General features: G+C 36.1%; 1 protein-coding gene across 2 annotated transcripts in view; it reads left to right on the top strand.

Moving 5' to 3' along the window:
* LOC149557873 (phosphoglycerate/bisphosphoglycerate mutase family protein) overlaps positions 1-8,222 on the top strand; it is a 53,395-nt gene extending 45,173 nt beyond the window's left edge. Inside the window, exons 6-9 of one of the 2 annotated variants that reach the window (XM_089832340.1) lie at positions 6,613-6,666; positions 6,760-6,858; positions 6,952-7,053; positions 7,380-8,222. In XM_089832340.1, the coding sequence (XP_089688466.1) occupies positions 6,613-6,666; positions 6,760-6,858; positions 6,952-7,053; positions 7,380-7,787 (663 nt within the window). In that variant the 3' untranslated portion in view covers positions 7,788-8,222. The remainder of the gene's footprint in view (positions 1-6,612; positions 6,667-6,759; positions 6,859-6,951; positions 7,054-7,379) is intronic. The other variant, XM_089832341.1, reaches the window with a different exon arrangement.
* Positions 8,223-15,938: the final 7,716 nt, after the last annotated feature.

Here is a 15,938-nt window from a genome sequence, read left to right on the forward strand (position 1 = left end):
CTTCGTTCTTTGTATAAATATAGAATTATAGATTATATGAAAGGACACAACCGTATGCTATCACTTATTTAATTATTACTTCTAGTAATAATATATCTAGTTTATATAGTTATTATTTTTATATATATGTTTAATAATTAGTTCTATCAAACTGATTATAATAATACTTGTGTCAAGTTTATCTGTACCATTTAGCATTCCTTTATTATATTTAATTATAATCATATATCATAGATAATATGATTGTATTGATTAATCTATATTATATGTTACTAATTCTCTTATTATATTTATAATATAGAATAATAAATTATATTTATAATTTGCTATTGTTTATTCTATTATTAATTTATTATATAAATCTTATAAATAGGGGGACATTAAACATAACTAGTGCATCTGGTGAGGGTTTCCATCCCCAGTTAATCTCAAAAGAACTTTTTTGTTCATTCCAATTTCTAACATCTCCTTTGTGTGCCATCTTTGAATGAAGAAATATGGAAAAATCCTCATTAATAGAGGTTGGATGGAATTAGGGCACCTATAAATAATTTTCCTCAAAAAGATCTAAATAAGCTTCTAAAAGCAACTTTGTGTTTTCCCCCACAACTCAGGCATCCAACTTTGGGGTCCACACTTAGCATTTTATTGTTAAATAATAAATACCTACATTACTAGGCATGCCCTTAGGTGTCCCACATTTTTACTGGAGATGTCCGTGTACAAGTTCACTTGTGGTACATACCTAGGTATTTTGGTATGTGCAACTATGTAGCTGGGCATACCCATGGTGCTGAGTGCCAAAAAGCAACTAAGAATGGCTTTTTTTGACCTTTTTTGCATCTAAAAATCCTAAGATGCCTTTGAAAGCATCACTTCAGCCAATAGAAAGATCTTTTTTCTCCCTTCACTCTATCATTGGGTTTTTCTCGTATCTAACACCTTGTCCAGTTTATCATTGTTGCCCCTCAAACCCATTAGAGTCTCCACTCCCGAATTCCCACTAACTAGTGGGATCTCATCATATAAGAAAACTGATTAAATGAGAGGGTCTAGGAGTGGAGGTCAGAATCAAGAACTTAAACCACTATAATTATCACTATTAAATTCTAATTGATAAAGATAAATATTAAACATATATCAATTGGCATTTAATTATCTTTATCACTACCATTTTTGCATTTGGTATTGATCAACGATAAAGTATCATTCTATTAAATGTATTTAGCAAGGTTGCACGGGTACGTGGGTACGGGAACGGGTACGGGTACGCATATTTTTCAAAATAGGGGACGGGGGTACGTGTGTATGCCTATTTTTTCTATCTAATTAATATTTTATAGAAAATATAAAAATCAAAATATATGTCATGAGTCATAACATTGAGCATTCAAAACAAGAAATTTGAAATATATATATATGCTATTGCTGAATGTTTAATGTTAAAAGTATTTTTCATAATAGGGGACGGAGGTACTTGGGTATGTCAAACTTATTTTAAAATTATACCTTTATATTTATAAAACATCTGAAATTATGAGTCATGACAATGGTTTTTCAAAACAAGAACAGTGATAAAGTTTGCAAATGTAATGTATTGTTTTCAGTTTCAGATTTGCTATATGTTTGAAATAATAATACATGATAAATGCTTAGATGCATAACAAAGAAGGCAGACTTTAAACATGAACAAGAGGATCCTAAATCATATAACAATGACATATTGCAAATGATAAACTTATGACTTGAACAGTGATAAAGTTTATTGTTAATGAGTATCAAAGTTTCAAATTGATTTGGTATTGAATTACGTTTGATAAACAACAAGCTAATACAAAAATAAAAAACCAAAAAAATAATCAGAATCTTAATCAAGGTCCTTAGCTATGATGCTCTCCACCGAGTACCCGGTACGTGGGATACGTGTACCCGGTACTTGGGTACGTGGGTACTTGGTGGGTACGAGTACCAGGGGTGTGGGTACGAGTACCCATGCAACCTTGGTATTTAGTTTTACAATTTTGTATAGTTTTAAAACTATTTTGTATATAAATACATGCATACATACATACGCACACACACATACACATCTTCATAAGTCTTGCCAGATTTGAAAGTATGCAAGCCTGCTGAAATTGCAACAAGGGTGAGGAAAGGTCAAAGCCTCAAAATCCATAAGCTCCCTAAAATGCTTATAAAAGACAAAGAAGTGGAGTTTTTCCATATTGACAACCTATAGATTCATTGACTTGTCTCCTAGGTTTTCACTTTCATTGAAAGTGCAAAGCTTTGAGAAAGAGAAAGAAAACAAAGAAAAGAAAAGGATGCTAGAGAAAGTTAGCCAGCGTCACAGTTCACCAAAGTGCAAGTTCATTGAAAGATAGGTTCAGCGACATAAATGCCCTTGAAATGTATGGTATTGAGTAAAATGGTTAACTTAAATGTTTAATGTGCAGGAATAAAGTGCAACCTATTAATATCTATTTTCAAATTCAGAGCACAAAATCAAATTGTGCAATTTTCATATGCTGTGTTGTTCTTCAAATGCCAAAGGGTTGTTAATGTGATGCAAGGTAGCCATAAGTGTTAGTTCAGTTCATCTGGTGTAGTACAGGTCTATGGAATTGAAGGGGATCAATGCTGTGGGTTATTTTTTTTTGGAACATGTCCCCATGGTATTATGTTTATTTTGGGGTCATAAACCAAAAAAAAATTAAGTATTTTAGACCTGAAACAAATTGAGTTTGGTCGAGTCTAAGCATTGGGACTTGCCTAGATTCTACTGTGTCTAAGTCCAGGTCCCCCAGACTCACCAAGGGTCTCTCAGCTTGTGACTCGCCTAGTCTTGGCCAGTCTCATAATTATGATATATGTTCAGCCCAATATTTTGAAGGTAGGTTGTAGAGCTGGACCTACAACGGGATTTGCCTCAATCTCCTATTTCCACTGATCAAAATTGGGTATCCAATCTTTCATAAAAATTCCATTACCATCCATCATGTATGGTCCTTGAGCATCATTTTCCATTTTATCAAATTTGAAGGCCATTCTACTAAAAGGAAACCATTGGGCAATGCCTTCATAGGATTGAAGATCCATTTCCTTCCTACTCGAATTATCTTTGCCTCGTCTCTCGAGAATCTCCCCTTCCAGGATTCATTTGGAAGCCATTCTGTAATGTCGTGGTCTAACCTGTTCTTTATCACAATTGCCCCATTCTTGCCATGAAGGGTTCAACCATCTACCTTGATTCTGATTGGTTCATACACACCCTCTCTTTGCCAAGCCCTCAAAGCCCTCTGATCAATAAAACCTTTGCAAACCACAACTTGCCCAAGTCTCCAATCTTCTCTCTATTGCTCTTGTCCAAAACTTGCACACAACTCAAGTGGGAATTCATGGTTTGCTTCATCCGCCCATCTCCCTGCTCCATGCCCATCCCATTGCTCCTCCCCATGCTCCTCACTTACCATTTAATATTTCCTTTGTTAGTTTCAATTCATAGTTTAAATTGTGGTTAGGTTTTGTCACATTATTATATAAAATCAAGGATTTTACCTTGCTTTTGGGGTTTGGCAATTTTATTTCTAGTTTTTTGTTTTTCGTGTTTTTGGAGTATGGGAGGGGTGGCTGCAAATGCCAAAATGTACAATGCCTGAGAAAAAAGGATGCTATATTCTAAGGAGTCAATCTTCTACTCTTTTTGACTAGCAGATCATTTCTAGTTTTTGGGTTTGGCTTAGCATAGTTACTAGATGAATCATTAATGGATGGTATTGAAATACTATTATAATATTTAGTTGACAGTCAATTATGTTGTTAGGATAGACTCTGAATATTCTTTTTTATCCCTTTTTTTTTTTTCCTGTTTTTCTTAATTGTTGATCTTATCCTTATTGGGTTGATCTTTTATAATCTCTTATTTAAAGGAGTCTTTCCCTCCTTTGTTGATAATGAATAATGAAGATCAAACTGAATATCTTGATAATTATTTCTCATAATATAAAGGGTTTGTTAAAATATAAACAAATGCCTCCATTGTTACACAATTCGTCCAATTTTCTACTTGCATATCCTTCTATCTAAGACTTCTGGTCTTGAACATAATCCCTGAATTCATTCATATGACATTATTTTTATCTTCTGAAGCAATTATCAATATTCTTCAAAGCAGTACCATGCCACTAGCTGTTCTCCTCGATAGACCTATCGGTTCCCAGTGAAATCATCCATTCAATCCTAGGCTCCTTGATTTGTTCCATAACTTGTTTTAGGAAGACAACAACTTTCGTTTCCTTTGTTTTTGTTCTCCATTATAGGTTTGCTAGTAATGATAAACAGTCTCTAGGCACCTGACAATGAATTCTTTGGCAAAGAAGCATTACTGTCATTTGTAGTGCCTTGCTTTAGAGACGTGACTTGCAATGGCTCATTAAAACTGCTCACTACTTTGTTTTTGTTCTCCATTATAGGGTTGCTAGTAATGATAAACAGTCTCTAGGCACCTGACAATGAATTCTTTGGCAAAGAAGCATTACTGTCATTTGTAGTGTCTTGCTTTAGAGATGTGACTTGCAATGGCTCATTAAAACTGCTCACTACATGCTTCTTGACCAGAGTTATACCCAATTTTCTCACCATTTCCTTGTCGTCACTTAAATCAAGAAAAAATGCCATGAACATAGAGGAGTTGGCAGTATTAATCCCATATTTGTGCTCTTCAACCAGAAACGCCTTGCCTAGGACCCATTGGATAGCATGCAAAAGCAAACTAGAATGTTGTTTTGAAGACTTTATTAAGCTTTAATTCTGAAATTATCCTCGCCTAGAAACTCCTTACCCAGGTTCTAGTATTCATTGAAAAACACACAATGGAAAACTAGAACAGGTCTTGAAAGATTTCTTGAGCCTCAGTTCCAAAATTACCTTAAAAATGTCATCTGGACCCTTGCATGCCAATCTAGCAGTTGTATCCATTTTCCAAGCGTTGAGGGTTGTTTTGCAAAACGAAGAACTAATGCTTTACTTAAAGATAAATCCTCACACGACATACCACCTCATAATGACCTGGGAGATGGTATTCATATCCACCTTTGTTAAGCCTATGCTGATATCATATTTTACCTTAAGCTAAGGTCAGAATTGCCAAGCAATAACTTTGATATATACTGAATCTCCAGAAATTGTCTCTTATAATGATTGACGGCTGGACAATATTTTGACATTTAAATAGGAAAAAGATTCTTCCCAGTCTTCAACTAGGAGACTTAGCTTCTTTTCTTCTTTTATTTCAAAAGTATAACTAGCAGGATAATCTGTAGTTGGATACCTAGATGTATGTTGGGCCATGAAAGAGTTTAAACTGTTGATGAATGACCAATCCTATATGCTATTGATTTTCCAGCTATCAGCCTTTTGCTTTGTATTTGAATTAATAATATTCATGGAATCTCATATCTCTACATTGCTTGATCCAAAATGATGGCAAGTCTGGAGGCCAAATGCCAACGCTCGAGCCTCCACCTCCTTGTTTGTTCCTCCAATTTTAAACAGCACAGTGGCTATGAAGTTTCCTTTTAGTTACTGATACCCTCATTGGCCAGGATTACCTCTTGAAGTGGCATGCATATTCAATTTGACTCATCCATTTGGAGGAGATTGCCATTTACTTCTTTTCTAAGTGTGATTGTTGAAATGATTGCACACATCCCATGAAGTGGGAAAATTGCTTCCTTTGTTGTTCACTACTGCATATCTCTTTTAGGAAATTTTATGTTTATGTTTAGAAAGATTTAAGAACAGATCTATTGTTTAAGCTTTAAAGTTCATCATATTGTTTAGTTTTCAGTGTCAGATCTCAGTTTGGGCCATAATGTTTGCAACATAAGCTTACTCTGAAATGAAAATTTTATGTTTCTTCTTATCAAACTCGAATCCTAGCCAACAGCATAGCAATCTATGTCAGTCCTTCCAATTGTGTTGTTGAGATTCACTTTTTGCCTTTGAGAACATTAGAGTTGGTACCTGTAGTTCAAATCGTCAACATAAATTGTGAAGCTAATGGTATCATCATACTTTATGTTGATCTCAATTTGACAATCTTGTCATCCTTTATAATTAAACTAGTCTGGTTTGATAAATAACTTTCTCATTAGGAGAAAAGTTTATTTTTATCTTGGGAAAACTGTTACAGACAACAGATCTTTTCTAATAAGAGGCTTACAGCGTTAATGATGCTTTTTAAAACATACATTTTATGTCATTAGTGGTGTCCTGGCAATCCCTAAAGCATGTGGAGGCATGCTATGTGTGAAATACTGTATCTTCTTATTTATTCGAATGACTTTTGGATGCCTTTATGGCTGCTCCATTATTGGCCAAAGTCCAGTACAATTAAGGAAGTTTCCCATACTTGAAGGAAATCAGATACAAGTGTTACTCTCAGTTTCTGAGTATTCACCTTTTCAACTAGAACCTTTAACATAGGTATTGGCTCCTCCAATATCACATTTTGTTACTTCTGTGGAAAATTTAATCTATTGTTTAATTTGCATAACGGTTCATTATATTATTTCGTCTCAAATATTTTGTTATCTTCCTGATTCGCTGCAGGGACGGCTCCCTACATCCTATGACGCACCAATGAATATGCTTGGGACAATTCAGGTGGATTTACATATTTGAGTCCAAATCATTTTCTAGTAGTAAATCCAGCTTGATGATTAACAAGCAGCCTCTTTTCTATCATACTCCACACAGTCTCAGAAAACTGCAGAGCTTCTTTTAGATTTGAGGGTGAGCTCGATTTTGTGCAGCCCTCACTTTGCTGCCCATAAAACAGCTGAGGCCATAGCACAGGTTTGACACTTTTTAAAAAATTGTGATGTGTTTCAGATATCACTTGTGGAACAGGAAATGAAAATGACTGATTTTCAAGTTCCGGATTTTCAGGTACAGGAAGCTGCAGATTGCTTGGGAGCAGATTGTGTACCTCGATATGTGGAAATCAAACAAATGCAGGAACTTGGAGATACGTCATGGGAAGTATTTCTGGTAAGTAGCAAATCATTTGATTGGTTTTATAAATTGATCCGAGTCTTTGACTACACAGTCTTGTCATAGTGTGTAGAAGCTAGTTATCACCAGCATTTCTCTTGCCATTTTAATTTCTCATGGATATAGATGCAAAAACAGGTCCTAATACCATAGATAAACGTATCAAATGTCTGGACCTGTAAAACATTTTGGAATCTCACACATCGATTTAATAGTCTCTCTCTTCCAATTTTTTTATAATGCAAATAATGCAGTTATCTGAAAAAGAATAGAAGCGAGATTATGTAAATAGCTCTAATTTTATATTTATTTGATTGTTGAAGGACCAGTTACAGAAAGAAGAGGGTCAGTTTGGCAGGTGGCAAGACTTATTACAGCAAAACTGCAGCAACCTTGAAGAGACATTTTCAAAATTTTGGGATACGACTGGGGAAGCTTGGAATAGTCTGACTGAGCACTTGGGAAACCTGCGAAAGAGTGCTTCTATTCCTGATATGAATGTTATAGTTGTGGGCCATGAACTAGTAAATATTGGAATTCTCTGTCATTGCCTTGGGCTTGAAAAATCCTCCATTGCTTCTTTTCATCTTGATACAGGTAGTATTAGCATCATTAACTTCCCTGATGGTCCTAATGGGAGAGGGATTGTTAGATGCCTTAATTATACGGCACATCTGGGCAGGTGGTCGGTACCTGTTACAAGGCCAGCTATGGCAGAGGAAGAGTTTTGATAAGAGGAAATTATTATTCTGATATTTTTCTTCAGTGCCAGCAGCTTTGCATTATAACAACTGATTATCAACTCATGGCGTATGCTGGTGGTTGTATTAATTTATGCTGTATTTGATTCAAGTAACTTCCTTGGATGATCTAGCTTCCTAGCTAACCACGGCATCTTCCAGTCATTCCCATATAGGCTTCTCTACCGCCTCAAACACCCAGGCATATCCAAAATGCTGATACAAGTAACAGTTGACATTACAACTGTTGTCCCTATATACTAAAGGCATCCAGACAATTAAGATATATAAAGATCTCGTGACAAGAGTCATAGGCTATATGACCTACATATACACTATGATCAAATGCATATATATGTAAATGTCAAAGGCTTCTGAAAATTTCATGGTGGGTAGAATTCAAACCTTGGACCTTTCATTTGTTTATGGGCTGCTCTGCTATTGAGCTATCTGTTTTTTTGTAAATTCCACTGCAACCTACGCTTTGATTCTTGTGGTCACTACCTTGGCTTTTATACCAACATACATTTCCAGTGAACAGTTACAACCTGAACCTGCGACCTATCTTTTGCTGCTGAGCTGCTCTATCACCATGTAACAGCTGGTTTTTACTAACTACTTTATCATTAAAGTAGCTGAATTATAATTCATATTCACATAACATAGAATTCTAAAATGGTTTAAAAACTGAATTTAAGTCTACATTGCTTTTCTATTCGAACAAGTTTATCATTCACCGATAATTGATATATTCAGCTGAAAATAAATCTAAACTAATTATAGATTACTGAAATGAAAATGCAGTTTAATATGCACATGAACACAACTAAATAAATTTGAAGATAATATACAATTTTTCAGTAAATGAAATCTGCAGCTTGAAAGGAAAGTACTAAGTCATACTGTTTCTAGTTAAGAGACTTTCTAAATTGGTTGTCCAAGCTTTGACTTTGGTGAGAAGAGAAGCATTATCATAGGCTTAACCTCCCAACCGTGGGCCTTTTTACTTATTCCCATAAGTTCTAAATTAATAGAACGGCCCTCTCTACTCCGAGGTTAGGGCTTGGGATGTTCATTAATCCAGCCATTGGAGTAATTAGGTGGGTTGAGGTCCCAACAGCTATTCGGAAGAATAACTGAAGCATTAGGACAACAACACGATCAATTTGTTGTGGCAAGTTTATTTTTTACCACCCTAGCCAAGGATTTCGAAATGTGGGTTTATAACCCGATCTCTACCAATCAGCTTGACAACTAATTTCGAAAGTGGAATTTGCATGAGCTAATTTCATTAGATTTTTATTTATATAAAAATGGTTACAGATTTTATTCATGTGTTTCTTTTTAACAGGTTCATCTACACCTCCTCACCATAACATGCCATTAGGCCGGTGACTCGTTGGTGCTTGAACATTTATCTTTGTTAGTATAGCTTGCACCTTCATCACCTCATCCAGGCATTAGCCGAGTGATATCCTTGGTGCTCTAAATACTGTTTATCAGATATTATGACATATTTTCAAAAGGATAAAAGTAAAGTTATAAATGAAGAACTTCATAGATTTATTCAAAGGATTGGCAATCTTGGATTTATTCTATCGTTTCTAGACATTTGACTAAACTGAAAGTATTACTTGGACAATCATTAATATCCAACTAAGTTTATGCTTAGCAGAATTATGTGGACATAAATACTAACTTATGATGATTACTTATGTTCCATAACATGTGGATGACAACTTGTTTTAATATTGACCAGAAACATGGATAAAGACTTAAAATCGACTCAACTTAAACAAGTTTAAGAAAGAAATAAGGTAGAAAAGACAAAACATCTCGTTACGTGGCTCACTGCCTTGTAGATGAATTACTTTTACTGGACTCAATGCCTCCTTCAAATTCCACAGAAAGCAGTTGTTTAGGGATGCAAGGACATATTTATTCTGGATGCAAAGTCCTATAAACTCTGAATGCAAAAATGTTTAAACTCTGAATGCAAAGACGTATAAATTCTGATGCTATTGGCTCACGGCTCTACAGTCGAAAATGCTTTCCCTAGATTCAATACTTCCTTCTCAAACTTCCATGGCAATAAGGGATTATAGATTGCAAAAGAAAATGATGAATTTCAGGTGCTGGTGGCACCGTAGCAGGAAAGGGCAATTCACAGAGAGGTCGTATGGAAAATAGGGAGTCAGATATCAGGATTGTCGATACACGACAAGACTATGAAATATAATAAGTTAGAATTGTCCTTACGACTTTTTGCCATAACAAGATTATATTCAAATTCTTTATCGATCGATTTGGAAAGAAGAAATATGAAAAGAGGGAGAAAAAATTGAAATGAAGAGGAAAGATGAAGAGTCCATTAATTAATATTATTTTATATTATTTTATCATCTTGGTTAATGTTTATAAATACGTATTTGCAAGGTGGCATTATTGGATTAATAATGCTAATATAATGGTGCCACTTTGAATTTATTTATTTATGATATTTATCGAGAGTAAAATAAAATTAAGTGATATTATTTGATAAATTTAATTAAGGTAAAAATTTTGTTTTTTTTATTAAAAAAAAATTATATATTGTTTTTAATTTTAGCTCATGCGGTTTCCACCAAAAAATTTATTGTCAAGTCCTAATAACCTTGCTAGGGCAATTTTTAGGTCAAACCTATCATTCCTGATGACTGAATCTTATGACCAACCCATTCCGATGACCTCGTTTCGTAATGCTTCCCCTCTCTCTCCTGTCTTCATCCCGTAAACATTTAAAACAACATTCTTGCCAAAACATCATTTCAAGATTCATAATTTGTTAAACAAAATGATCAAGTGATTGTTAGGAAATTTCATTATAATAACTAACTCATTCATCATAGATGTACAACGACTAAATTTAACTAATTCCATTTCACATGAACACAACGGCTAGATTTAACTGATTTAGTTTCATTTGATAATCAGATCGATGCAACGACTATAATTAACTGATTCAATTTCACATGAACATGAATAAATAAATGACGACTTTAACTACAATGATATAACAACGACTATTATGAACTAATTTTGATGGAGACACAACCAAAGACCAGAATGAACACACAAGAAAAGAGAAATATTATTATCAATGAAAAATGCCCTATGGGCTTACAATAGTATAATTTTGGATAAAGAAATCCTCCACATAGTACCTTCTCTCTAACTCTACTGAGAACTACCTTTACAATGCTAGAAGTGTTCTTAAATAAGCCCCAAATGGTTTTGGGTTAGGAATACATTCTAGAATATGCCAGTTGGCATCCACTGCCAAAACAGAAAGTTCTAGAAGTCACGTTAGAAGTCGGTGTAAAATTAGAAGAATCTAGAAATGGTAGTCCAACTTTCGGGAGGCATAACTTTTGAACCGGGACTCCGATCGATGAACCGTTTACATTTTTCAAAAGCTCTCGAAGCACTCTACAGCCTTATGGACTAGATTTTTTTGTCCCCCATTTTTTGGCCCTGTACGAGGCTGTTTAGTACCCCAAATCTAATTTTGAAGCACTCTTAGGTCTCTAGGAAAATTAAAACTGTAATAACTTTCTAATAGTAAAGCCTTTTGACTTGATTCTTTTTCTAGAGCGCTTTAAATTACAAGTTTAATCATCCCTCCAACTTACATCTTTTAATTCATCATAATTTTGACTTAATTACAAAATAACCCTTTTTCTGCATTTACACGTATCCTAAGGTGCTTACAAACTCTAACTCAGAAAACTAATAGTCGAACTGTGAGAGTTGGAACTTTTATTTGACCCAAATGGGTATCCATAAATAAAAGCACATTAAACAGAAACTATCTCTAAGCATATTTTTGGTGATACAAGATTGCTCTTACACCATTGGATGCTCCTGCATCAGACACCCAGGGTAGATTGAAAAGTGACCCTGTCACTTTATGGTAGAGGAAAACCCAAATGGGCAACCTACACTGCTGATATCCAAGTTGAGTCTTCTATTGGTTGTCCTTTCCACTTCACCAGGTACTCTTCATACTGCTTATTTCTGGTACTCCTACCGACACAACTATCCAGAATCTCTTCTATCTCTTCCTCCTTAGAAGTAGGAATTGGACATAGCTCCAACATCAACCCCTCATCTGCACCATCATCATGATATTCTATTAAGTCTGCAATGTTGAAGATAGGAGAAATGTGAATCCCATTTGGCGACTCCACCTCATATGCATTTCCCTAGTCATGCTTCTTCAAAATTTTGCAGGGGCCAAATTTCTTCATCTTCGGCTTGTTGTAAGTACCTACTGGAAACCGTTCCTTTCGTAAGTGTACCATAACTAGATCCCCTACTTGGAACTCCTTATGTCTCCTCCTGTGATCTGCCCTAACTTTATACTGTTGATTCATCTTGGTAATGTGTGCATGGACCTCCTCATGTAGGCTCTTAACATGTTCAACAAATTCTTCTGCCTGAGCACTTGTCCTCTCCCCTCGCTCCATCTTCCTTAATTTTGGTGCAATCCTTGGGCTACTTCCATACACAATTTGGAATGGTGATCTACTAGACCCCTGTTTATAGAATTATTGTAAGCAAATTCTACTTGTGGTAGAATCAAATCCCATTCCTTGGGCTTATCTCCCACTAAACACCTCTGCAAATTGCTCAGACTTCTATTTACCACTTCTGTTTGTCCATAAGTCTGTGGATGATGTATAGAATTGAACTTTAATTATGTCCTCAACTTCTTCCATAAAGTCCTCCAGAAATACCACACAAATTTAGTATCTCTGTTAGAAACAATACTCTTTGGGAGGCCATGTAGTCTCACCACCTCTTTGAAAAACAAATTTGCAATATGTACATCATCATGAATCTTGTAGCATGGGATGAAATGTGCCATCTTGGAGAACCTATCAACCACCACAAACACTGAGTCATTACCCCATTGTGTCCTTGGCAATCCAAGAACAAAATCCATACTTATGTCCTCCCATGGCTTCGTGGAACAGGCAATGGCTGATAGAATCTAGTATTGTGACTAAATCCTTTGGCTGCTTGACATACTTGATAACTCTGTACAAACTTCTTCACATCTTGTGACATTTGAGGCCAAAAATAATGGTCTTATTTCGACCAAAGTGTCCTGCCATCCCCCCACTGTGTTTCTTCTTGATCAAATTTTCCCTTGTGGAACTCCTTGGAATGCACAATTGACTGCCCTTGAACAACATACCATCTTGAATCAAATAATCTAGCCACCTAGTTTTGTCTATAGTAACAGGTTCTTTACAAGCCTTCCATACTTCAGCAAAATCAGGATCCTCAGGGTACAGATTCTTGAGTTCATCAAACCCAACCACTTCAACCTGCATTACTGCCAATAACAATTGTTTCCTACTCAATGCATCTGCAACCCTATTAGACCTTCCACTTCTATGTTTCAACACAAATGTATAGCTCTGCATGAACTCTACCCACTTTAAATGTCTTTGGTTCAATTTACCTTGGCTATTTAGGTATTGCAATGCCTAGTGATCAGTGCACTAGACAAATTCTTTTGGCAATAAATAATGCCTCCATTTCTTTAAGGCCCGAATGATTGCATAGAACTCTTGATTATAAACAAAATACTTGTTCTTTGCATCATTCAATTTTTTGCTAAAATATGTAATAGGCTTACCTTCTTGGCTCAATACGACCCCAATAGCACTGCCATTAGCATCACAATCTACCTGGAACACTTTACTGAAATTAGGAAGTGCCAACATAGGTTGTTCTGTCACCTTATTCTTCAATAGTTCAAAACTCCTTGTAGCTGTTGTAGTCCACTTGAACTCTTTTCTATCCCCCCTTATTGTTTCAGTCAGGGGTGCACATATGCCACTGAAATTCTTAATGAACTTCCTGTAAAAACTAACCAGACCATGAAATGATCTCACCTTATTAGCAGACCTGAAGTAGGCCATTCCAAGATGGCCTTTACCTTCTTTAGATCCATTTTGAGACCTTCAGATGATACAACAAACCCCAAGTAAATTGACTTTTTTTTACAAAGCTACATTTTTTCAAATTAATCAACATTTTCTCTTCCCTCAACCTTTCAAGGAATGTGCAATAGATGTTCATCCAAAGTCTTGCTGAAAATTAAAATATCATCCAAATAGACAATAACAAATTTTCTCAAGAATTTCTTTAGTACCTCATTCATAAGTCACATGAAGATGCTTGGTGCATTGGTCAATCCAAAGGGCATGACTAACCACTCATATAGACCCTCCTTGGTCTTGAATGCAGTCTTCCACTCATCTCTCTCTCTCGTATCCATATTTGGTGATAGCCACTCTTGAGATCTATCTTTGTGAAGTACTGAGCTCCACTCAAGCAGTCCATAAGATCATCCATTCTTGGCAAAGGAAATCGATACTTGATGGTTATTCTGTTTATAGCTCGAGAGTCTGTGCACATTCTCCACTCTCCATCCTTCTTTGGTGCTAGTACTGTAGGTACTGCACATGGACTCAAGCTCTCTCGAATCAAACCCTTCCTCAATAGCTCCTGAACTTGTCTGTTTAGCTCCTTAGTTTTAGTAGAGTCATCCTATGAGGAGCCTTGTTAGGCAAACTAGCTTCAGGGATTAAATCTATCTGATGACTGATTTGCCTTACTTGTTGCAACCCTTCCAGAACATTATCAGAGATGACATCTCCATACTCAATAGGCCTGAAACTTCAAGTGGAATTTCACTACTACCTTCTTTATCTTTTATAGGAATCAAAGCATAACACATATGTTGATATTTCATACCATCCAAAATTTTTCTTCCATTAACAAGACATATCTTAGCACTATTGCATACCTTTTCACCTTCCTTTATCAAGGGCTTCAGTTTGTGGCGAATCTCATCCTTTGTTAGAGAGTATGTATTTGCATGACCATCATGTATAGCATGCCTATCAAATTGCCACAGTCTTCCCAACAATAAATAACAGACATCCACTGGAATAATGTCACACAGAACTTCATCATGGTAACTCCCAATCTTGAACTTCACCAAACATTGTTCACTGACCAGGACCTTATGATCATCCTTCATCCAAGCAATCCGATAGGGTTGAGGGTGTTTCTCCCTCTTGAGCTTTAGCTTAGAGACCATCTCCTTAGACACCAAGTGGTCAGTGCTTCCACCATCAACAATCACATCACAACACTTATCTTCGCACTTGCACCTGGTACGAAACAAACTCCTCCTTTGTCCAGGTTCAGTCTCACCGCTTAATAAGACCCTTTCATTTACTAGAACCTCTCTTCTTTCTACATCCTCTGAATGCAATAACTGTGCATCCTCATCCACATGAGCAACCCTTGCTTGACCATCAACTCTCCTATTTGTCCTTCCTTGTTGAGGGCATTCAAAGGCACGATGACTTTCTTTATTGCAATGAAAATAGGTACCATGAAAGCCTCCTCTTCTTGATCCTTGTCCATGTTCTCTACCTCTTCCTCTTTGATCTCCAAAGTTTTGATCACGGGAGCGGTTGAAACCCTCGTTTCTCTGGTTTCTGCCAGTACTCACATCTTCATTTTTCTTTTGGGTCTCATTTTGGCCTCCAAATGACCTACTGCCACCCCTTCCTCCTTGATCGCGCCCTCTTTGCCTTCCTTCAAACCTTTTATTTAACTTCTCTTCAACTCACAGGGAAAACTGGTATGCCTCTTCAATGCTAGTTATTTTAACCAGACTTAACTCCTCTTGAATGCTAGGTCGTAACCCACTAAGGTAACGGGCAACCTTATTTTCTTCTGCATGCCTTGCCATAATAAGAAGTCGATAAAATTCCTCTGTATATTCCTAGACAAATATTCCTGCTTGCTTTAATCCTTGCATTTTCTTGAACAAATCAAGCTCGTAATCAATAGGAATGAACTGCTTCTTTAGTTTGTCCACTATGTGATCCCATCTTATGATTTTCTCCTTTCCTCTTCTATTTCTTTCCAGTTGAATCTCTTGCCACTAGATTTTGGCATGGACTTTCATTTTGGCCTTTGCAAACTTAACCGTATCTGGGTCCCTAATATCCTTGTACTCAAAATACTCTTCTAGTTCATTGATCTAGTCGATCAACTCATCCGAGT

This window comes from Cupressus sempervirens, chromosome 5 (assembly GCF_028749045.1).
Source record: "Cupressus sempervirens isolate cs-2001-9-10 chromosome 5, ASM2874904v1, whole genome shotgun sequence".
Classification (NCBI taxonomy): Eukaryota; Viridiplantae; Streptophyta; class Pinopsida; order Cupressales; family Cupressaceae; genus Cupressus; species Cupressus sempervirens.